Below are 24,132 nucleotides of genomic sequence, written 5' to 3' on the forward strand. Positions count from 1 at the left end.
TCCAAAAAAAAATGGTTTGAGGCTATTGCATATAGGAGAAGCTTAAATAAAAAACTAATAACAACATTTCTAAGGCATGTTTATGGCTAGAGATGCTTTTCCTCCTTCACTTACGATGTGTATGTGGTAGGCGAGTATTTTTTTGGTGCCATGTGTTAGACACCATTTGTTCCGGTCAGGAATTTAAGTTCTTCTATCCAAGATGGTTGGACAGGAAGAAATACTTTTGATAACTTTAATTTCTTTTGTCCATTGTTAATTATATGATTGCAAACATCATATATTTTTTCAAGTTTAATTATCAGCATCTCTCGTGGTTGACCAACTGGCTAAAAGTTTGTAAAACTTGTCACGCCCCGAGACTGAGATTAGTCGACACCGGCGTTGCTCAACAATCACATAATCGTCAAACAACAAGCCTCGCAGTACAGTATATACCAAAACCAGTTTATTTCTCATAATCAACAAAGAATTGTCTTTATAACTTAAATACCAAAATAAACTGATTAAAACTTTTTAATAGTACGCAAGAGATAAACATAAACTAAGCTTTAAAACATCTGGAATAACTCATGTTCTTCTACCATCGCCAAAATTGCTCTTGCTCATCTTCATCCATTTGCTCTTTGTTCTTATCTGGGTGGGGAGGAAGTAAGGGGTGAGTATTTTGGGAAATACTCAGCAAGTGGGGGGCGTTCGAAACATGAAGCAACATATACATATACTTGAATACATAGCATATCATAACTTGAATAATAACGAATATTCATACTTCATAATCATAATATGTCATCACATATCATACTCGTATAACATATTTGTTTAGCATACTCATATAGCACTGAAAGTCATCTCATTTTAATGGTTTTCTGATATCAGTCTCCTATATGTTAATCCTCTAAGGAGTGAGGGCATGTTCAATATGTTAATCTTTTATGGAGTGAGGCCATACAACGGTTACCATCCCACCGTATAAGGGTTATAGTTCGGAAATCCTTTCCTGATATCAATCTCCTATATGTTAATCCTCTAAGGAATGAGGTCATGTCCAATATGTTAATCCTCTATAGAGTGAGGCCGTACAACGGTTACCATCCCACCGTATAAGGATCATAGTTCGGAAATCCTTTCCCAGGTCCAATCGATTCCTAACAGTGCTTTGAACATATAATTTGACAAATTTTGAAGAAAATATATCATGAACAAAGAATTATGCTCGAACGAACTTTCAAAAACTAAGTAATCCATACACAACATATTTTAAAACAAGCCAACTTATGAAGAACAAGTGTGCAAATTATAATATAGCAAAAGCCCACTTATCTTAGACTAGAAGAAAACATGAAAAACTCGGAAACCATAGAAGAATCATGCTTCGAAAACGCAACACACATCTACCGAAAAATCAGCGGTATTATAAAATTCCATGCACCTTATTGAACCGTTGGATCGTGCTCAAACTTTTACAGTATGTTCATAATTACGTTACTTAAATTATGAATGGTGGAGATCAGGTTCAAAGTCGTGTAAACTTGCTTATGGATGAAAAACCTTAGGTATGCTGTTTCTTGCCTAAAATCTGAGCAGTTTTCTTTCGAATGCTATAAAGAAAAAACTAACCGTTGGATTTGGCCGAAATTTGGATATGTTATTCAAAACATAAGGAAGCAAATTCTGAATGGTGGAGATTGGATTCTGATCATCCGAACGAGAGCAACGAATTTCTGAACTTGGACAGAACTTTGATGACTCGTGCAGAATTTTGGAGAGGAATTTCGAAAATATAGAGAGAAAACTCGAAAATCGAGGTGTGAAATTTGAATGGGAGGTCCTCCTATTTATAGAGGGGCGGTAAAAATCTTATCATAATTCGTTTGATTTCTTTCCATAATTTGGAGATGCTCCTTTCATAAATTTCGAGATAATCCTTCCATAATTATTGATATGTTTCCTTGTTGAGAAAATATACCTTGTATGTAATATTTCCTTCCAAATTTTGATATCCAGCCTTATTTATCATGTATCTTACACTTGATTTTTAATTCCATGTATTATATATATTTTTGAATTTATTATAACTCGAAAATAAATTCTTATACATGTCTATATTTAATTAATTACGGGCTCAAAAATTTGGGTTTTCACAAAACTGAGTAAGGATGCGCAATAGGTAAAATCCTGACGTGGATTAGAGCAAAGAGAAAAATTAGAGAGCGACTCCAAGTTATGAGTTACTCTTCAATATTATTTATTTTCCCTGAAGAGCGCCATCTCTTCAAACTTCCAAGCAAATTGTTTCATCAATGATTATGAATCTTGATCAGTATATGACGTACAATATGGAAGAGTGGAATAGTTTTTCTTTTCCCTGACTAGAGTGTTACATAGACCAAAATTAAAGACATCATTCAGATTTTCAAAGCTGTGTCCATAATTCAATTCAATGAAAGACTTGCTGTCAATAAAAAGTTTTCTCGTCCAACGATTCAATGCTTAAATGCGGATAGACGGATTTGTTGTTTCCAAAATGTTACATCATCGTTAATTTTTTTCCTTTTTCTTTTGAAAACCTGTACACTCCACATCTATAAGAATCGGTTGCAACAATACGCTCAGAAGAAAGATCTTAGCTTGCCTGTTTACACATTTGAATCTGAAGGTCTTCTGCATGCTCTCCACTTCAAGTCAAGAGTGCCGTTTGATGGAAAGTCATATGAAACGATGGAATTTTTTCCTACACTAAAGGAGGCTGAACATGCGGCTGCAAAGGTTGCTTGTCAGATGTTGCAAATTGACCAGATTCAAGAGGCTAGTGCTGCAAATAAATAATAAATATTCAATTCTTTTTTTAGCATGTTGCTAATTTTGTTATTTATCATGAATTTGAAAATAACATCAGGATGGAGGCTTGTACAAAAACCTTCTACATGAACTGGCACAAAAGAGGGGTCTTCTTTGTCCAACCTATAAGACTGTCAGATCAGGTCCACCTCACAGACCTATATTTTTGTCCATTGTGGAGAGAGGAAGTATTACATTTTGTGGGGACGAAGCCAGAAGCAAGAAGCATGCAGAGATGAATGTTGCCACAGTCACTTACTGTGCTCTAATAGAGAGTAAGAAAATAATTGGGTGTTGATTTGGTTTTGGTGTCTGGAAGGTATCATGCATAGCTATTTACTAGAATGATTGATTGCTTTTGTTTTAATCTTCTCTTCCATTTCTCATTGCAAGGAATGTCCTGACAATTTTTTGGCATTTACATTGCTAATCAATTGCTGAATGTTTTATTATGTGCTTCTCCATTTGGTTAGACTGATTTTTGATATTAGACCTCTATGACTATTGTAGTTTTAAATGAATACTGTTAGTGACAAATTGTCTCACCGCAGTTATCTTTTTGCAGCATCCCTAGTGACAGAATGCTCAAAGGCGTCACCTAGCATGGAATGTGTTGTTTCTGATAATCTTACACATAGGACATTGCCCACAGGAACAATGAAAAGGGATGAATTTGTGGCAAATGAAGGTGATTTCAGAAAATTTGAGTACTTCCGTCCGTGTATGCTCGTGGTTTAATGTCAAACGGGATATTTATGTATAGACATAAAAAGGCTGGCGGTGGACAAGATTTTAATAATTTATTTTAATAGAAAATCTAACTTCAAAATTGGCCACATACACCACAAGAAAAAGTGTGTATAACAACAGAAATTAAATATGTTGTCATTAATTAACGACGGAAATAAAAAATCTGTCATAAATATAATATAACGACATAATTTATTTTTCTGTCACAACTAACGACGGATTTTTAAAATTTGTCATTAATTTACCGACAAATAGTTTTTTAGTCGTTAATTAACAACAAAATTTTTTAAGTTGTCGTTGATTAAGGTTAGAAATTTATATATGTCAATAATTAAGGACATAAAACAAATTTCCGTCTGCAGATACAAATGTAACCCTTGAAAATCTACAATTCCCACGTCTTCTTCGTGCCTTTGTTTCTTCTCCCTACTTTTTGTACACAGAGGATTTCATCATTCTTCCTCTAGGCTCCACCTCCCTCGGTAGCTCTTCTCAGGTTTGTTTAATTATCTAAGTCTTGTGCATCCTTTCGCTTTTTATTTCAAAAATTTTGGTTTAAAAACTACACAAATTTTTACCTCAAATTTCAGGTCTATCACCCCTTTCACCGTCCCCAAACGTCGAGTGAGAAGCTCCACACTTGAAAATAGATTTGGTACTTACGGGTTTTTGTTTATCTATGTACATATTCATTGTTCCCCCAAATTCTAGGTCTTTCACTACCCACCTCACGACCGAGATGCCTTACCAGTTTCATTTCCTCCTTCTTTTGTCTCTGCAACCAAAGTTGGTACTTCAATTTTTTTTATTTCCAGTTAACATATTCATTTTTCTTAAATTGCAGTTCTATGACCACCACCAACACCGATTATTGCCTAGAAGCCCTTCTATAGCCACCTCATTCTGCCTCTGCTCCCAAATTTGGTATGTAAGGTTTTTTTTGGTGTTGCAAATACAGACTATTTTATTTGAATTTGCAAATACAGAGTTTGTTTATAATATAAATGTAAAGATTTGAGGTAGTATTATGTAGTAGTTGGTAAAAAATTAAACAACAAATTAGATTAGTACTTTTACAGAAGTGTTTAAATTTCAAGTACTTGAAATAAGGTGAAAATCAAGTGAAAATTTTTCATACTTTATTAAAAGATTTGTAAATTGGTAAAAATAAGAAATGAATGAATGGGAAAAACAATTAAATAATTTAAAATTGTCACAAATAATGAAATAATAAATAAAATTAAATCATATAGTGGATATTTTGTTAGTGGTTTCGATTTTCACACTGTACGTCACAGTGCAACAAGATCTACTAGTAATTCTGGAGTTACTGTAAAAGATTCGGGCAACACAAACAATGAGATCAATTACTACGGTAACATAGAAGAGATAATCGAAGTGAAATATCCAGGGTTGCCTATCAAGCGTATTGTCTTGTTCAAATGTGCATGGTTCGACCCAACACCAAAAACAGGAACAAGACATCATCCAAAATACCAACTATTTGATGTTAACAAGAACAAAAGACTTCACATCTATGAACCTTTCATTTTTGCAGTCCAAGCTGCTCAAGTTGTTTATGTCACTTACCCAAATGTGAAAAGGTCAACTGATGAATGGTTGGCAGTGTGTAAGATGCAACCAAGATCATCTATTCAAGCACCTATTCCCAATGTTGTATCGTCCGTAGATAAGGAAGCTTTCCAGAATGAGGAAATTGGACAGCATATCATCGATGTTGAGGATATAACCATATCTCATGTGCTAACAGATGTTGAAATCTTGTATGAGGAGATAGATGAATTAGATGAGTTTGATGAAAATGAATTGGAAATTTTTATATCATCTGGAGGTGATGATAGTGAAAATGATGATGTCTACTCCAATGATGATGTTTAAGTTGATAAGTTTTATGTAGCTATGATTATGAATGTTTCGTTCACATATAATCGAGAAATTTGTGTGTGGATTTTAATATTTATATTTGGTTGTAATGTATTTTAATTTTCATATCATGTATGATGATTGTCTGTATACATGTATTTGAGTTTGTTCATTTTAAAAAAATTACTCAGATGGCTTCAGAAGGTTCCCATGATTCTAGGATCTTGATCGTGGCCTCAGGTGGCAAGTAAGTCACACTGATTTGTTTATGTTAACATTGAAAGTTTTTGAGTATAATTCAATTTAATTATTAAATGATTTATGTATGTGTTGTAGATTCTTACCAGACAGTCATGCAGTCTCAGCCTTTATCACTGATAAATTTGCTGAGAAACAGTGCATGGGGGGTCACACATGGCGATATGTGGATGTTGCGACAAAGGCATACTACTGGGGCGAGTTCGTGGTAAGATTAATTATTAAATATTATATGTTTATTTGAAATCAATAATTAAAAATATTATGCAAATTCAAATATTTATTTAGTTGCTTTGAAATGCAGAAATCGTATCGTTGGCGTCCTGATCATGACGCTCATATTAGGGCTACATGGAAAACACTTGCGGCCGATCAGTATAGGAAAACACTTTGCAGTTGGCGTAAAAAGCCTAAACTCCCACTTGGGGTTAATATCCAAATTTTGAACAAGTGGAAGGAAATCTGGAGTTCCTCTCAGTGGCAGAATAAGTCATAAAAAGCTAAAAATAATAGGAATACAGAGCCTGAAGGGCCAGGAACAGGGGTGGTTAAACACATTGGAGGTTCTCGCTGTTTTATTCAACATTCTATTAAAATGGTAAGTTTAAAAAATTTCTGTTATGATATGTCAATGAATAATGCATATATATAAATTTCTAAGCATCGTTGGTTTTGAAGCGTGAAAAGTTGGGACGTGAAGCAAGTGCTTATGAGCAGGGACGGATCCAGGAATAAGAGTTGGGGTGGGCTTGAACTCAATATGATAAATTATATATTATTAAAAAAAAAATACATTATATTGTTCAACGAAGTTGTGCCTTACGGGATTTTAAAACATAAAATTCATCAATAATAGAATTTACATCAATATGTTTAGCTAAATCTCGTTCAATATAGAGTGTCAAACAATCGGCAAGAAAGTCATCCTCTATTTTATTGCGAAGTGCCGTCTTCACATGCTTCATTGCTGAAAAAGCCCGTTCAATAGTGGCAGTAAACACAGATAATGTCAAAACAAGATGAATCAATCTAGTCAACATAACATAAACACTTGACCGTCCACTCTCGGTCAATTGCTGACACAACTCAACAAGTGTAGAAACCTTTAAATTCTGCATCACATCGAGTTTATAAATGTATCAATGCATACTTCAAAACAACAATTTCTTGATCTGTGAAATCTCCAGGATAAAACTTCTTCGCAAGCTTGCAAATATCATCATTGTTAAATGAGTCAAATGAATTTTTAGGATCTAAAGCTATACTAAGAGAAAGAAGTTTCACCGATGACTCATTGAACCGAGTATTTAACTCCATCAAAATGAAATTTATTGCTGCATTAAAAACATCAAAGTGGTAATGATGTTCTATTGAATAAATCGTCGCTAATTAAAACCGCCGATCCACCTTTTTTTTATTTTTTAATAATTTAGCGACGGTTTTAGCAATAACCGTCGCTAATATTTGCGACGGTTTTTGATAAAACTGTCGCCGATCCACATCGGCGACGGGTTTACTAAAACCGTCGCCAAAGTAGCGACGGTTATCAAAAAACCGTCGCTAAAACCGTCGCTAAATAAAAAAAAATGGGCTGGGCTACAGCCCAGTATAGCCCTAGCGTAGATCCGTCTCTGCTTATGAGGTATTCAAAATGATGCATCAGAAAAATGATGGTACATGGGTCGATGCTAGGTCAAAGGCTCTTGATGTGAGTCTTATATATAAGAAAGATTATTGAATCATGCATTTTTATCTATGACTGATGCAATTGTTGTAAATCAATTAATTTCTCTTTATTATCCTAGGCCGAGATGAATGCTCGATTTCTTGAAGCATCACAACTTGATGCTGATTGTGAGTCACCACAGAATCCAACCCCAGAGTTTCAAAATGAACTCTATATATTGGCTGTTGGTGGGGTTAATAAGAGAAAATTGTATGGTGTTGGCTCGCAGGTTGAGGTATTGTATCCTGAAGCTATGTCGGGACATGCAACACACACACGTGCTAACTATATGGATGTGGCTGCCGCTAAAGCTGAAGCTGCCGCTGCGACTTCTAAAGTAGAGGAACTTACAAGGGAGTTGACTAGCTTGAGGCAACAGGTTCGTTACTTGATGGAGCATGCACTTATTGACCCCCAATCCACCTCTTCTTCAAGTGCTCGAGATTATGATGATGATAGCACACAACCATAGTCCCCTTAGATATGTCTTGGTTAATAGGCTTTTTTTGTAAGTATTGAAGCCACTTTGTCTCCATATTTTGGTCATTGAATTATGATTCATTTTGAAATGTGGCTACTCTTTTTGGAAATGTGGCTACTGGTTTTGTAAGTAAGCAGGGAGATGTGTTGATATTTTTGGATATGAATGGATTAATATGTTTTGAATGTTAATATGTGGAGTGAAGGTGTTTATTTTAATTTGATGTGATTTTATTATGTATATTGTTGGTTGGAAAATTGACACTGTATTGGATTTGTTGAATTAGAAATTGTGTTGGATAAAAGGGAATTAATAAAAAAAGGGGATCAGGGGGGGCTGGCCAATTCAACATTTAACGACGGAAATTATAAATCCGTCAGTAAACTTAGTGACGAAAATTATCATTTTGTCACTAATTTTAGAGACAGATTTATAATTTCTGTCGCAAATATGAACGACCAAAACATATATCTGTTGCTAGATTCAATGACGGATTTGTCATTTCTGTCGCAAATATTAACGACAGAAATTTAAATCTGTCGCTAAATTTACCGACGTCTTTATAATCGGTCGCTGATTTAGTGGCGGCTTTATGATTTCTATCGCAAATTTAGCGACGAAATATTTTTCGGTCACTAAAATATTGCGACAAAATTTAAATTTCTGTCTTTATTATTTAACGACAAACATAAATATTCCGTCGTAAATAACGACAGAATTGCATTTTTCGTCGTTATACAAGTCCGCAACGCTAAATTCTTTGACGATCGATATTCCGTCGCTATTATGTCGTTAATCACTTTTAGTGACAGAATAACGACAAAAAATTTCGTCGTTATTTGTAATTTTTTTGGTAGTGATATAGGATCACCACCCGTCCTCCTTACAGCTGTTATGGCCTTAAAAATTAGCATTGTTTGGTTCCATTGAATTATGTTTACCTATAATTCGCTGTTATGGCCTTTAAAATTACCATTGTTTGGTTCCATCGAAATATTTACTTATAATTCGTGGTGCAATCTCCTTAAAGTGTCACCAGTTCAAGTTGTGCCTATTACTCATTTCTTTCTCCTTATACCTTTACTTGTCACCATAAAGTTTTACAAACTCATTTTGCGATATAGCATCTCTAGTTCTATGATAATTTGCTGTTTCTTTTCTGATTGTAAATCTAAATTGATTCTAGTACACGTAAGCACTCATTTTTACCCATTTTTTTTCTCTAGAAACTGATTTTAATGCCTAAAGAGTCAAATGTTCTGCTGAAAACGAGACAGCCAATTTGCCAGATCTGCTCCCTCCCGAAGTTTCAGTTGTACTTGTAGATTACCAACCTGTCACTGATCTTGTTGCCGGACTGCATGAAGCACAAGTAGAGTACCAACCTGTTACTGGTCTTGTTGCTGGACAGCATGAAGCCCAGCGTGCGTTTTGCTACAAAACGGTGGTTTTTCCACGCAAATCAAATTTTTCGATTCCTCGGATGGCGCCTCTGTGATGTCTTGTAGTGATGACCAATGGGTTGCTTATAAAGTGGAGCATAAGCAGGAACCATCCACATAGGTGTAGTGCAGGTTTGCTTGTAATTCGAGCGTAATAGATGACCAACTGAATAGATATGCTAACATATTCGCGTGGCAGTAGAAGTCAAGCCTTAACAAAGGAAATAATATTAGCCAATCACCAGGTCTGCTTAATCACTGCATTCGTCACAGCTAAGAGCTTCAAGGCATAAAAGATTCATTGAACAACACAAGACGAAATGAAATCTAAGAGCTCAGTCATTTACTAAGGTTTTGAAATCTACCAAGCCACAAAACCTCAAATATTTGAAGAGAGAAGCCCTCTTAGTCTCCCTAATACAAGAATAACATAAAACAATGTTAGAAATAATAGATTAAGAAATCATGGAACGAAACTAGAGGAAGAAATTCATGATTCGACTTTGGAGGAAGTTATGTACCTCCGTTGTGCGTCATATGCAACCCTAAGCGCATATGCATTCCATGTGCACCTGGGCAGGAAGTTCACCAAGCCATGAGCTGCACATGCACATCACTGTGCACGGGCCATGGAGAAATCCAAGACATCGTAGATAAATTGCCGAGACTTTAATCAAGATGTAGGTAGCACTTCCACTTATCGCCCGCTACTCATGTCCTCATGCGTCATATTCGGATACATTTTCAACAAACAGGCTGCCAATGCCGCCGTGTGCTTGCACACACCATATTTGATACGTGCACATGCATGCTTAATGTATTTTTTACCAAGTCCCACAAATTGGATTCCACACTTAAGATATCAACACGATTAAAAAAATGAATTTTTTTAAAATAGTAAAATTGATTAAAAATAAATAAATAAATAAATAAATTGGTGGTATACTTTCAACCTTTCCTTGTCTAGAATTTTTCTTCTGTAAATATCTCAAAGAAGCTCGTCAATATAATGTCTCACCCTGCTACTTTATAAATTGTATATTTTTTAGTATTCTAATAATATAAAGAACTATCTCTAGTAGCTTTCTTCTTGTGTTTTTTCGTTTTGTTCCGACTAGCTAAGTATACTTTATGGGAAGATACTCAACATGCCCAACCTTTGGGTCAGAGCATGACATATGGCACAACATGTATGCAATTTTTGTATTATTATTTTTTTAACCAATTTTTATATTTTATGAAACACATTAATTCAGGTCTAGCAAATGGATCTACTTGACAGTTTTACTAGTGCAAAATTCACAATCGAGGAAACAAAACAGTGTCCGCCAAAGACATGATAACATGATGAAACCGTGGTTAACAATCAGTTACATATAAAATTTATTGGCATTTCTCACTGCTATTTACAAATGCGAGTTTACGAACTGAGGCTCCAATTTAAAAGACTTCGTCTTCGTCAATCTGCACAAAACAAGATTTTTGATGAGCGATCATATGCAGAATAAAGACAAGTAATCTTTATAGAAATGCCCTATCTTTCTAAAGTGCCGCAACAAAATTTGGCACAGAATCATTGAGAAGAGCGGTTGCTAAAAGTAAGGTGAAACAAAGAGTTCTTGAGCAGAAAGATAATATAGGAAGTTCAACTAGATAAAGAAGCAAGTTGAGCAGTGAAGTTCATGAAAATTAGTGTATAATTACATAAATTATTGGACACATAATAATAATAAAGTACCCGAAAGTTATAAATGATCTTCTAGACTCTAGAGTTCACAATAACGTGGATTGTAAGTTTTATTAGAGTTTGGAATAGATTTTTTAAACGTGACATCATGTTCAAATTTTAATAACAATAACAAAGAACCCAAGTCTCCTATGATCAGCAAATATAGTATGTAGAAACTTTGAAAGCTGTTATTCACATACATCTACGAAACAAATTAATGTTTCCATGGTAAGGAGCTTGTTCCCTTGTCTGCAAAAAGAGGTTACAGAAGATATCAAGTGTTTTTTCAAATACTACTTTTATTTTATGTTAATCCAATGAGAGTATCAAACAATACAATATTCTTTTATGGAACCTCGAAACGTAACAAAATTCAGGGAACCAAAAGAATAAACAGAAAACAATATTCTTTTTCTGAAAAACTAGACATCTAGGCTATTTTTTCCACGATAACAATGAATTTTTTCCAGACATACAAATGCTCATTGAATATAGCATCAAGCTTGCAATGACTCGAATCCTTGTTTTGAATGAAGTTCAAATTAAAAGATAATTAAAGAGTTGTTAATTAAATATTATTAAGGAATTGATAATTTGGGATCAAGCTGTTGGGGTACACCGAATTTAAAATGGATAACCCGATCCACTTCAAATTACGTTATCCTAAGAAATCCAACTAGACAAATGAGATTCTGACACGTGGCAGATAAGATTATTTCGGATTTTGTGAACTAGTCCGGATGCAGCCTATAAAAAGAAGATGATTTCTTTTGTTTTCCTACACCGCATTCTTAAGAGAGGGTTCTAGCCATATACCTTAGGTTTTCTAGCCAGTTCTAGGGCACTTTGGTGTTGGGAAGTCTTGGAGCTAGTTCGACTCGAGGAGGGGTCGGTGAACTGAGATCGAGACATCAACGGACTGATGACGAACACATGTATAATCCTAAAGCCTTAAATATTGATTTAAGGATCATTAGGGAGAACTTTGTAGTATCTTGTTTGGTAATTCAGGATCTGGTTTGATAGTGATTTCATTATGTTGGTATTGTCTAAGTTCAGAGCTTTCTGTCAGATTGTTTTAGTGAGGTACGTGATGTACTGACTGAGATATCCAAGCGTAGTATACACACTTATATGCTGCATATTTATCTGTTGCATGATACATGTCTTACTGCTTTGGTATATTATGCATGACATATCAAGTTGAGCCTGATATCTTTTGAGATATACCTCGTTTGTTGGTGCCGCTCAGCCCTATTCTCTATTGTGGACGATGGTGCATCGAGAGCTACAGTATCCGACGGGACCCGCGGGCTATGATGACCTGGACATTGTAGGTCCACGTCTTGATGATGAGTGTGGGAGCCAAAACATGCCTAGGACAGATCAGAGACTACACACTCAGGCGCCTCTAGACCGACCATGAGATTCCTGACTTGATCCTTGATATCCGAGCATATTGCATTTCGTATGCATCATATCGGTTTGTATACTTGTACATTATCGTATTGAGCGATTGTCGCTCACGCCCTTGTTGTCATCTTGGGCACCCCATTCCACGGGACAGGTCTTAGGTTGGATGGTTCGGATGACCAGGGCAATGACTAGAGCAGTTGGGTTTTCGGTAGTGATCCAGTGGAGGTTTTATGTGGTTTATCGTTTTCTCGTTCAGTATTATGTTTTCGTTCTGGTTTGTATTAATGTTTAAGACTGCTGTTACTGTTCTGTTTTCGTTTGGGTTGTAAGATGATTAAGTTATTTGGTTTCCGCTGTTTCATTGTTATTAATTTTTAATGTTTCATGCTTATTAGTCTGTTTAGTAGTGACTCGGGTAAGGGCTCTACAAAGCCAGTACTCCTCAATATGAGAAGCTGAATCCTATAGGAAATGCCTGATCAAAGTTCTTATCATCCCACAAACAAATTTTGTGGAAAAAGTTTCATCCATCATATAATTGAACACAGCAGAATTTATATATACCTATGAAGCGAAAGGAAGTCATTTGAGTAGGTGAAAACCAGTTGCTTTTTAGATATTTGATGGGACGAGATGAAAAAGAAGCTGTCTAAATTTACATTTCATGGTCAATATTGATGCTTGTTGCCTCAATATCTGCACTAGTTCATCCGTAGTCGAAGACCTGTCACCAAACTTGTCAACATCGTAATTACTGCTAGTAGCCTTTCCCTTGCTCTTGATTCATGAAATTTCATGGTGGCTAAGAACACACGGAATTGGACAATCAATTTTAATTCACGAGCGGTATTATGCTCTAAAAATCATATATATATATATATATATATAGACACACACACACACACACACACATACATATTCTGTTTATCATCATGAAACAATAAGTGGTATTGGAAGCGGTACGAGCCAGATATTAAAGATTACAAGAATTATACCTCAAAGTAGCATTCTACAAACATATCATGCATAAAGTTAGCTTTGGAATAAGTAACTAAGAAAAACATATTATTGCATTAAATATTCATTTCACAGCATGGGGGCATGAAAATAGAAGACAAATGTTTAACATGAACTATACAAAATTATTGGTACGAGTGACTGCGTAACTGTCATGTGTTTTCTCAGAAAAGTTCCTTCACAGTTTTTAGAGGACAAACTGGAAATTTTTGAAGGGCTAGGAAAGATGGTAGTGGCAATCTGATGTGCAAACTTCAAAAATTTAATTTCAAGAACTCCACTAACAGTGGTAGGATATTACATGCTATGAAGGGACGGTCTAAAGCAACATGGTCAAGCTAGGGTAGGGCTAAAGAAGACAGTAGTGGCGATTTAAAAAACTTAATTTCAAGAACTCCAACTTGTGGGATACTGAATGGCAAGGACAAGACTGCAAAAGCTACATGATCAAGCTATAGTAGGGGCAAGAAATCATATATAATGACAGCAATCAACTTTTCAATAACCTGAATCTCAACAAAATATTTACCACTCTCACCATATACTTAGACTTCAGATAAGATTATTACAAGGTTGGTAATTTCAGCAATTAATTGTGTCAACTCCTGAGAAAATGTGCTAAAAATGAAGGAGTGCTAATTTCTTGACTGTTAGGTTGCATTACTTCATCAAGGAGGCAAGGACCCGACCACTTTCCTGAAAAAATTTCAAAACTTGAACAAGAATTTACACAATTATCCTTGCATATCCTCGTTTATCAAACAACAACAAAATGAAAAAAAAATGTTTTGAGATATGAGTGCTGCCCTATCCATATGAAATGTGGATGGAAATTGTAATAAATTACAAAGTTGGATTAGTAACACAATTCACACCCATGTTATCCAACTTTCGAAATTGTTAAAATATATATTGATTTTGTTCTGGTGGTTTCCTAGGCACTTCTTGTCCAGTAATCAGATCGGACCAGGCTCTAACAAACTCTAACGTAAAAGTAAATTTGCATGTTCTAGGACCAACATGTCCATCAAGAGTTCTCTCAAAGATCACACAATAAAAATTACAGAAACACTTCTCAAAAATAATTTTTACTTATAGCGGCTAGCTTTCCATGGAACTTCAGCATTTTCTGATATCATGTTTTTTATTATGATTTTACAAGTACAGAAACAATAGAGAGAATGAAACTCTTCACCTTGCAGTACCTTTGGCTTTTCCTGAGAGAATTGTTGACTAGCTGAATCAGAGGGAGGTTTCTGTTGCTTGCTCTTTGGTATTGCATTTGCAAGAGAGACTGCAATTTTAACCTAAATTATCATTGACAAGACTATCAAATCAGTAAATTAATATAAATTATATGACAGCGTAACCTTGGAGCCACAATGCTATGTTCTCTCTTTGCTGACTGCTTCAATGCTTGCGAGAGCAGCATCTCGGGTTGAATAGTTAATAAAAGCAAAATCTTTTCTCTTGGATGAAGTAAGATTGTTGGAAAGGACGATTTTTCCAATTTCACCAAATCTTTTGAAATGCTCTTTCACTTTTTCTTCATCCCACTAGGGAGTTAGATATTATACATAAACTGATTTCACCTGAACGTAATTATGTTGCCCTAAAACGTTAGACAAGGTCAATAAGAAGTTCAAGGAAACAATAGATTTATTATAGCAAAAAATGAAATTAAAAGTTAGGAAAGAAAGACATGGATGGGCCAATAATAGAATGAGGATATGAAAGAGCTCAACAAAATTGTGCATGTGATGTTTCAGGAAACGTTTTACAATGAAATTAACCACATCATAATTGGTAGGGCCATGAAGATAGATAATTCTCAAAGCAAAAGCAATTTGAGCATCTTTATTTGTTTCGAATTCAACAAAGGAAAAACCACGCTTGTTCTCCATGTTTTCAGGATTAGTCTCGAGAGTTACAACTTCGATTTTATCAATACCAGCTTTCTCCAAGAATCCCACAACCTACAACCCTTCAGTTACATCACTCTTTAGAAGGTATTCTTGAACAAGAATCAATGCCGAAAAAAAATTTCTTGCATCTTCACTCTTTCATTTTCTATCTATATTGCCAAGAAATATTGTATCATTGCCCTCAACTGGTGCAGCATCACACTGATAGCCACATATCTAATGTAAAAATACAGAAGTAGAGAACATAAGATATGCTGCCGTTCATACTGTGGTTAAAGTAGAATGCTTTCATGTTTCGCATAAGACACAAGCTAACATGCTTGAGGGCCAGAAAATAGCTGCACTTTTTTCAAGCATGTTTTCTACTCACGTATAACATGGGTTTTCAAAGTAACTTTTTTTCAAAGAAAAATATGGAAACCTAACTGTTGCACGCTTTTGCCAGTTCTTGTTTCATTTTCATCAACTGCATCTTTCATTCAAATCACAGTTAAATAAACCTTTTTATTTTTTCCAAGAAATTTGATCTAAATAATGCATCTCTTATTTTTTTCTAAAAAATGTTGGATATGTGACAATACAAGTCTAATCCTCCAGATTTCAAAAGGTAAAATTAACAGTCTCATAAAAATATATGTTTACATTTTAGAGTATATATTAATGCTTTAAGAACACTCATAACTACCCAACTCTAAATGTGACTAAACAAGCAAATATGCTTATGCCATTTTAACATGCCATAACTGAAATATGATTTTCACATCTCCAACAACCTTTGGAAAACATGAACCACGATTTAGATTTATAGGGTTTCAAAAATAACAATTTAGATATCAAATTACTGAATCAACATTAAAATAAATAAACCACCACTTGCAAACCACGAGCACATAAATCTACAAGAGATAAGGGTTCAAGGAAAATTCCACAAACTAAATAAACTAGAAATTACCTTGACTTTAGAGTATTTTTCTAATGCATTTTTAGCATCAGCTGCAGTTGCAAACCGTACAAAGGCAAACCCTTTATTTTTTCCTGTCTTATTATTCATAGCCAACCTCACTTGTCAAATTTCTCCAGCCGCATCAAACGCTTTCCGTAAATCATCCTCCTTTGCATCCTTGTCCAAACCACCGACAAAAATCTCTGTTTTTCGCCTATTTTTGCGCTCCAACGCATCTAATTCTCCACTTAGTAATAATCCATTGTTGAAGGGAAGATTCTTACTCTCAACATCGTCACTAATTTTACCTTCGCCCTCGTATTTTCCACCACCAGTATTCCCCATTAGAGGTTCATTCTGACCCCTTAATAGCGTGATGCATGTTTGTTCCGCTTAATGCACCTTTTGATCTATAACTTCATCAACATCCCCACTTTTTGCCTCATCAGACCTCCAATTTCCATCCAATGCATTTCAAACACGGAAGCCTCAACCCCCACTGTCAATCCACTCTGTACAGTGCTTTCACCGGCAGAATTAACACTTTCAATGATAGGATCATCATCCCTCCCATTTGTCCTTCCATTCTTCGAAGTACTTTCAGCAGCAGAGCATCTGAATTAACCTTTTCAACTTCCATCAGATCAGGATCTCTCAAAGCTCCCCCTCTGGCCAGTGATGATACCCTTTAATTTATCCATCTCTATCGGATGAACGACAAGCACATTGCATCTTTTTTCTATCATCGGCTCCAAGACACTCGCACCAATATTGAAATTTGATGTCTCCGTCACCTCATCTGCCGTGTTTGATTTTCCATTCATCTCATTAACAAGATGACATTTCTCCATCGCATCAAGATTAGAATTTTCCATGAAATCGTTCCTAAGATTTAGATTTTTCACTTATCTCGTTCAAAACGACACCAGATTCCTGATTTTCTGAACCATCCATCAAAACTCTCTTAGGAACTCTCTTCCTTATCACCCTCCTCATCACTCGCACTGTCTTTTTCACTATCTTCCTCTTCCCATATCCAGGCGCTACCACACCACCCTCCCTACTTTCAGGCCCATCCGTAGGCCCAAATGATCGTCCATCATGTCCGTACGCCAGATTATGCTCCCTTGTTACACCATGTCCACTTCCCACCATAGTTTCAATATCCAAAGAACAGGCTTTTTCAGGCTCAAAAAAGTGTTACCGTAGTTGCATTATCAGTACTATTGATAACACTGTTTCCAGACTTAACCAATCCAAATTACCAGCAACTGTTTTTTCTAAATTACTAAATTGAGACTAGGAAAGAGGGGTTGAAACAGCGGATTCATCAGGGCAGCTTTTGATTATTGATGAATTTGCATGTACGGCTTTCTGTGAAAATTCTCGAGAAGTGAGACCCGTGGTTGACGGCTGCTCACTGACGGGGGCGGCTAACAGAGTATGGTGATTAGGTTTCCGTATTGCACGAGGGACGGACGTACCGGCGGCAGACCTAATTTCCCGTGGGTGCTTGGCGGAATGTGTAACCATTGGTATACCGAGAGTTGCATATGAATTCGATACCGATGTGATTTATCTTTGAGTAATAGTGTCATGGTATACGCAACTGAGGAAACACATTTCCAAACTACACATGTCTTACTCCGGCCAAAGATTCCTTGCACTATTGACTCATCAGACCACATAAGATATCTTTACCCATTGGTAAACGGTGAATCCCCGACTACAATGTATTTGCTCCTACTATTTCGAAACTACACCCAAGCTCGCCACCTGATGACTCTCGATAGAGTCGGTAAATGGATCAAAGTGCATGCTAGTACGTATAGCCCTTATATTGTCCCTGGTCAAAGGAATAATGGTGTATAACCATAACTGAGGACTATTCCACTCGATAAGTGAGAACCACTTGGATAGTCCGAGAGAGGGTTGTTCAGTGCATCATCATATGATCACCCATCTATGTGAATGGACATCTCTATTCCCTTACCAATGAAACATGGTGTTTACTCCACAGATACTAGTCTCGAGCTCGAACGACCTTTATCCTTGTTTTAGGCAGCTGAATATACTAAGAACTTGTTTAGAATATACGGTACGTTTCCTAATGAGTTTCATGATCTTATGTTGGGACGCATATCTCATGGTACCTATTGTATATTCAAGGACTTTATCTATGTAGCTTGCATGGGTATACATATAAAGTATAATGCCATAATCGAATAAAATCATAAAATATTATTAAAATAAAGATTGTTTTACATCAGAGTCAATAAAATCGGAGCCACAAGTTGGCTTGCCGGGCACCTACTCTAAAATTAGTAAAACCAGTTCAGCTGACGAGCCAACCGATTTCACTGAACCAGTTCTACTGACCAGTTCAGAGCATTAGTTAGGAATCAATCAGTTTGCAGAACACGACAAGCTTATTCAATGGAATCCAGTTGTGCGTACTGGGTAAAGCATATGTACTATCAATAGTATAGTAAATGGACGTTGCAGCAAAGCTTAAAGACAAATGTTCCAGAATCGCTGTCGGAAAAGTCGAGACACTAATCTCAAGGAACACATTCAAGCTGCAACAGATACAATTATTGAGTCTTAATGTACGATCAGTTTCCCGCATATAAATAGAAGATCAGTGAAGACCAATAATATACATGTGTGTGAAGATACAGTGAAAAAGGGCACGCATATTGCATATTATCTTACAAGAAGCAATCAGCCCAGAGGAACACTTCAACGTGTTATCAGCTTAGATTAGAAGAATATTTCCCTCAGTGTGTGGAAACACATTTCCGGTGTATTCCTTGTTCAGTTCCCACACACACACACTCACCACCACCACCAAAATACAGTCTTGCACAAAGACAATAAACTTTTGTATGTAGTCTTTGACACATAGAAGTTTTGGCTGAAAGGTGCTGCCTTCAATCTAGGCTATGAGTTCAGATTAGGCAGTAGCCTAAGTCCTAAACTGGGTGGGTTTGTACAAGGTATTGTATAAATCAAAGTCTTCTAGTGGATCCTACCCGAGGTGGTAGAAGGGTGACGTAGGAGCATTTGAAGTTTCCGAACATCCATAAACATATCTTGTGTATTAACTATTTAACTCTCATTTTCCAAACTGATTTGATCAGTTCGAGGTTTTATCAGTTCAGGTTTTACCATAACTGAACTGATATATCCCAGAACTGATCCTATGCTTTTCAGTTATTAAGTTTACATAAGTTAAAAGACTTTCAAAAATAGCAGCTTTCTTCACGAAGGATTACTTCGAGATTCTTCCGCTTGGTTTAAAACCAAACTCGATTTAATTTATCGGTGTTAACATTCTTAGAACACGAGCTATTGCAGCTCATTGGAGAATATTGTGTTTGAAGCATCTCAAAGGTGCCCTGCATACAATCCTTCAATTGGTAACAGAGCTAGCTGTTCTAAGAAGAACATTTGAAGAAAACTGTGTTTTAAATTATATTACTTTAAAATAGTTTTAAATGCTATTTAAAAGTACTTTATATTATTTTCAAAACTATTTGAAAAAGTTTATCTAACGCTCATTGTGAAGGGTAGAGAGGATTGGCTATGCGACTAACATTGTAGCCACTTCTCTCGACTCTAAGCTTTTGGGCTTTAATCATCCTGTAGGGGTATGAGTCTTACATGTCGGCTATTCAGCAAACTGATTGGAAGACAAGGATTCAGCTGCCAACTTGCCAGTTATGTTGAGATGTTGCATGATCCTTTACTCTATTTCATCGAATGAAATAGTCAAGATCGGCTAGTCCCTTCCCTCGTTAAGGTACAGGTCCTAGCTCATTAGCTCATTAGAAAGGACGCCCCTCACTGCAATCCTTCAGCTGCCTCAGGATTGCTCGGGTCGATTAGCTGCAGGAAAGGAAGCCCATGTCCTCGTAGGAATTAAATTTGAGCTTAATCATCATCAGGATACCGCCGCTTAACTGACATATCAGATCAAGTAGATGATCAATGCGGTTCAACATCAGCTGAGTCCAGTTTGAGTCAGCCCGACAAGTTTGACAACACAGAGATCATGTCCAAGGCAGCTAGCTGTTTGTCGGGCAAGAAGACTCAAGATCGTTGCAGCACTTCAAAAGTTCAAGGCAACCAGTTGTTGGTATATTCAGTTTTGTAATACATAAACTAATTGATATTTGATGTTGTTTAGAATTTGCTAGTGTAGTAGCATTTCCCTTACACTTGTTAGTGTGCTTAAATGTATAATACAAGAAATGATTATTTGATTAAAGAAAAATCATGTTTATCCAATCATGTTTCTGCATGATTGAACTGATATCTCCAGATTTCTTGCCTAAACTACTTGAATGATTAAAACTACTAAATTTTGGTGTAGATAAACATTTTTAGATAGGTGTTTTAAATTCAGTTAGTGAGGGGGAGCTTTATTTTCCTCGAACTGAAAAATGTTTTAAACTCGGTTTTAACCCGGTTTCAAATTTAGTTATAGAGAGGAAGCTTTTTTATCCCTCGAAACGAAATTTTTTTTACTTGTTTTTAAATGTTTTTTATTCTCACAAAAGGGGAGAATCAGTTTAATTTTAAAATTTTAAAATCTGTTTTAAATCGCTTTAACTATTCAGGTTTTGTGATCATCAAAGGGGAGATTCTTGGAATATTTCATGTTCGCAATCTTAATTTTGATGATTAACAAAACTTGTTGTAAGATTTAATTTCGAGGACGGAATTTATATAAGTGAGGGAGGAACTGTAGAGCCCAAAATCAGTACACGTAAAACCCATGAATTTATTTAACTATTAAATCAATTATTTAAATTTAAAATTTACTTTTAGCGATTAATGATTTATTTAAATGCATTATTTTAAATTATTTACGTTTATGTTATGCAAGTCAAAATGATCTTCGAGTTTCATGTTTTAGGCGATTATTCGATGCAGGATTGAGGAATAGAGATCGGCGACGATTTTGGCGATTTCAAAATGTGGTACTTTATTTTAAGTTAAGTAAGGGGCATTTTAAAAGACTTATTTAGTTTTATCATTTTTAAAACAACTTATTTATTTGGTGATTTTCAGGAATTTAAAACCTTTAAATTTTATCAAGTTTGTATTTTAAACTTTAATTTGGGGTTTGTTACTAAAATTTAAGGTGGGTTAATATTTCAATTAGTATTTTAGTTAGCACCCCTAATTGTGTGATTAAACATTTTTATCCCCAATTAATCTCACAAACTCACGCACGCACCCATATTTACACACACTTATAAACGTTAGTTACACACACAACTCTCGCATCATCCCCGCTTCGGTATCGTCGGTTCAGTAAATATTCATATCAAAAGGCATGTATATTCTATTTTTCTTGCGTCGATCTCGTCATATTATGCGTTGTGTTGTTTATTATGCATAAAAATCCATGTGTGATGTGCAAAGTTTGAGCAGAAAATGGTTGGAGCGATTTTGAAACGTTTTTAGATCTAAAATATAAATTTACTATTTTTTTAAATACTGCGATTTTTTGGTCGCTTTTCTGGAAACACATTTAACATATGAATCGTAGAAATTTTTTATACTTTCGATTTGATATAAAATTCAAATTATTTGGATAAGAAATGAGTGAGTTATGATCATCTTTGTGGGACTGCTCAAATTGCGTTTTTATGAAAAACATGTTATTGACGTAATCTTGAAATTTTGAGTTGCAGGCTTCGTTGGACATCGTCGGGCCGGTACAACTCCGTTTAGACTTGATATGGTATGTGTTTAGTCACCATTTGTTGGTTCGTTTAGAGTCGGGGATGGCATGGGAGGTAATAGAAGTCGTAGGAAGAAAATGGCGTCGAATTTCAAAATGTATCATCTTGTTGTTGCTTGTCAAGGTTAGGGACGTTTTGATGGTTTGTACGGGTTGAAGTCAATACCGTAGCATCCTAGGATGGGTCTCGAGGTGTCGATTCTTAGCCATTTGGTTTGGTTGGGAGAAAGAAGCATCATGTAAACTTTTTCCCGTAGGTTCGATTTTTCAGTGTCTAGCCGGACTTGTACACGGACCCTAACACGGGGTCCATGCCTTTGTTTCTTCCGAAGTGTAATTTTCCAGAACCTACACGGGCCCTTAGACGGACCCTGACACGGGGTCGTGTCCTTACTTCTTTTCATGTATACTTGTACATAACCTACACGGACCCATAGCCGGACATGGGCACTGGGTCCGTGTACTCCAGTTTTGGGAAAAAAAATAATTGATTGTTTTGGGGTTTTATGTCATGGTTTAGTACGATGATTAAACGAGGTCAAGTCCAGAGTAACCTAGAATGTCATAAGCAATTTATTTGATTCGGTGGTGAGCACGAATACCTACATCTAAATTATGCAAGTTAAGTGTTGGAATTCATGTTGGTATGTGCAGCATTGGCTCCAAGCGAGATCTAACAAATCCCTCGACGTCAAGTAAGTATGTTCGACGTGCAAGAGAAAATACTTTTAAGTTTTTGAGATATGCTAAATGTCTTGTGACTAAATTATGTATGGGATTGGAAAGCGGTAAAGCATGACCATGGACCAATCCATCCCGTTAAAGCATGAACGGGTTTAGATCAGGATTGGAAAGCGGTAAATCATGACCATGGACTAATCCACCCGTTAAAGCATGAACGGGGATCTCACGTATGTGGCAGTGGATCTTCCCTGTCAGCCAATATTGTGGTTTAGTCTGGTCAGGCATATTTATGTATATGTCACTTGCTTTGAAACATGTCTTTATGCAAAATGATGTTATGTATGCTCAAGTATGTATGAAGCAAGCATGTTTACGAAAAGTTTTATGTTGATTGCATGTCTAAAGTTACATGTGATTTTATTACGTAATACTCGTTACTTCCAGTTTATACATGTTGAGTCTTCATACTCACTAGACTTGATCAATGCAGCTGAGGATGACTTTGAAGAGACGAGAGGTGAGGACCAGTGAGCTTTCTTGGACTGAGCGGGAGGCTAAACCCGAGGACCGCAATATTTTAAGTTTTTATGAAGTGTTCAAAATACTCTGATTTCATGTTTTGATTACAATGTTTAAACAAGTATTTTTCCTTAGAAACTTTAATTGTGTTCACTCTTTTGCAAATACTTTTGGTTGGACAGTTCATTTATGATCACAGTTTGAAAGTTCATTGGTATTTAAGAAAATTTTTAATTTTCCGCAAATTTTAAATAGTTTAAAAGTACGGTACGTTACACTTGTTATTTTGTTTCTAATGATTTACATAAGTGCGCAGGAAGCTGAAACTGATCAGGCTTCGAACTGGTCAGTTAAACGAGCCAAACTGGAGCTTTTTAAAACACCAACTGAAAGTGCCAACTAATTGCCCAAACTGAATCAGTCCAACTGATGTATCAAATAACAATTCAACTGACTGATCAGTCGATAGGTGATTTAGCAGAAGACTTTCAAAATCCCGGCCAGCTGATAAAGAGCTCAACTGATGGAAAGCCTAGCTGACCAGTTCAACTGAATCAGTAAAACCAGTTCAGCTGACGAGCCAACTGATTTCACCGAACCAATTCAAGACCAGTTCTACTGACCAGTTCAGAGCATCAGTTAAGAATCAATCAGTTTGCAGAACACGACAATCTTATTCAATAGAGTCCATCTGTGCATACTGGGTAAAGCATATGTACTATCAATAGTACAGTAAATGGACGTTGCAGCAAAGTTTAA

General features: G+C 35.9%; 3 protein-coding genes across 5 annotated transcripts; all 3 read left to right on the forward strand.

The window, feature by feature from the left end:
• Positions 1-2,578: 2,578 nt before the first annotated feature.
• On the forward strand, positions 2,579-10,215 carry LOC140803817 (double-stranded RNA-binding protein 5-like). Its single transcript, XM_073159689.1, has 4 exons — positions 2,579-2,808; positions 2,900-3,116; positions 3,407-3,529; positions 9,167-10,215. The coding sequence occupies exons 1-4, from the start codon at positions 2,722-2,724 to the stop codon at positions 9,184-9,186; spliced, it is 447 nt and encodes a 148-aa protein (XP_073015790.1). The 5' UTR covers positions 2,579-2,721; the 3' UTR covers positions 9,187-10,215.
• Positions 3,864-6,333, forward strand: LOC140803815 (uncharacterized). 3 transcript variants are annotated; one of them, XM_073159686.1, is made up of 5 exons: positions 3,864-4,087; positions 4,182-4,515; positions 5,667-5,722; positions 5,812-5,941; positions 6,038-6,333. In XM_073159686.1, exons 3-5 carry the CDS (start codon positions 5,667-5,669, stop codon positions 6,227-6,229), a joined length of 378 nt encoding a protein of 125 aa, XP_073015787.1. In that variant the 5' UTR covers positions 3,864-4,087; positions 4,182-4,515; the 3' UTR covers positions 6,230-6,333. The 3 variants fall into 3 exon arrangements, with proteins under 3 accessions (XP_073015787.1, XP_073015788.1, XP_073015786.1); XM_073159687.1 differs by having other exon boundaries at positions 4,436-4,515; XM_073159685.1 differs by lacking the exons at positions 3,864-4,087; positions 4,182-4,515 and having other exon boundaries at positions 4,890-5,722.
• On the forward strand, positions 7,372-8,172 carry LOC140803816 (uncharacterized). Its single transcript, XM_073159688.1, has 2 exons — positions 7,372-7,441; positions 7,539-8,172. The coding sequence occupies exons 1-2, from the start codon at positions 7,385-7,387 to the stop codon at positions 7,929-7,931; spliced, it is 450 nt and encodes a 149-aa protein (XP_073015789.1). The 5' UTR covers positions 7,372-7,384; the 3' UTR covers positions 7,932-8,172.
• Positions 10,216-24,132: the final 13,917 nt, after the last annotated feature.

This window comes from Primulina eburnea, chromosome 10 (genome assembly GCF_022965805.1).
Source record: "Primulina eburnea isolate SZY01 chromosome 10, ASM2296580v1, whole genome shotgun sequence".
NCBI lineage: Eukaryota > Viridiplantae > Streptophyta > Magnoliopsida > Lamiales > Gesneriaceae > Primulina > Primulina eburnea.

What these genes read in the sequence shown, in the direction of transcription:
- LOC140803817 (XM_073159689.1), top strand. Translation starts at nt 2,722, where the DNA reads ATGGAATTTTTTCCTACACTAAAGGAGGCTGAACATGCGGCTGCAAAG. An exon ending in AAATTGACCAGATTCAAGAG is followed by an intron (nt 2,809 to 2,899) that starts GCTAGTGCTGCA and finishes AAATAACATCAG; the next exon opens with GATGGAGGCTTGTACAAAAA. An exon ending in TGAATTTGTGGCAAATGAAG is followed by an intron (nt 3,530 to 9,166) that starts GTGATTTCAGAA and finishes TTTTTTCTCTAG; the next exon opens with AAACTGATTTTAATGCCTAA.
- LOC140803815 (XM_073159685.1), top strand. Translation starts at nt 5,610, where the DNA reads ATGATGATTGTCTGTATACATGTATTTGAGTTTGTTCATTTTAAAAAA. An exon ending in ATCGTGGCCTCAGGTGGCAA is followed by an intron (nt 5,723 to 5,811) that starts GTAAGTCACACT and finishes TATGTGTTGTAG; the next exon opens with ATTCTTACCAGACAGTCATG. An exon ending in ACTACTGGGGCGAGTTCGTG is followed by an intron (nt 5,942 to 6,037) that starts GTAAGATTAATT and finishes TTTGAAATGCAG; the next exon opens with AAATCGTATCGTTGGCGTCC.
- LOC140803816 (XM_073159688.1), top strand. Translation starts at nt 7,385, where the DNA reads ATGATGCATCAGAAAAATGATGGTACATGGGTCGATGCTAGGTCAAAG. An exon ending in CTAGGTCAAAGGCTCTTGAT is followed by an intron (nt 7,442 to 7,538) that starts GTGAGTCTTATA and finishes TTATTATCCTAG; the next exon opens with GCCGAGATGAATGCTCGATT.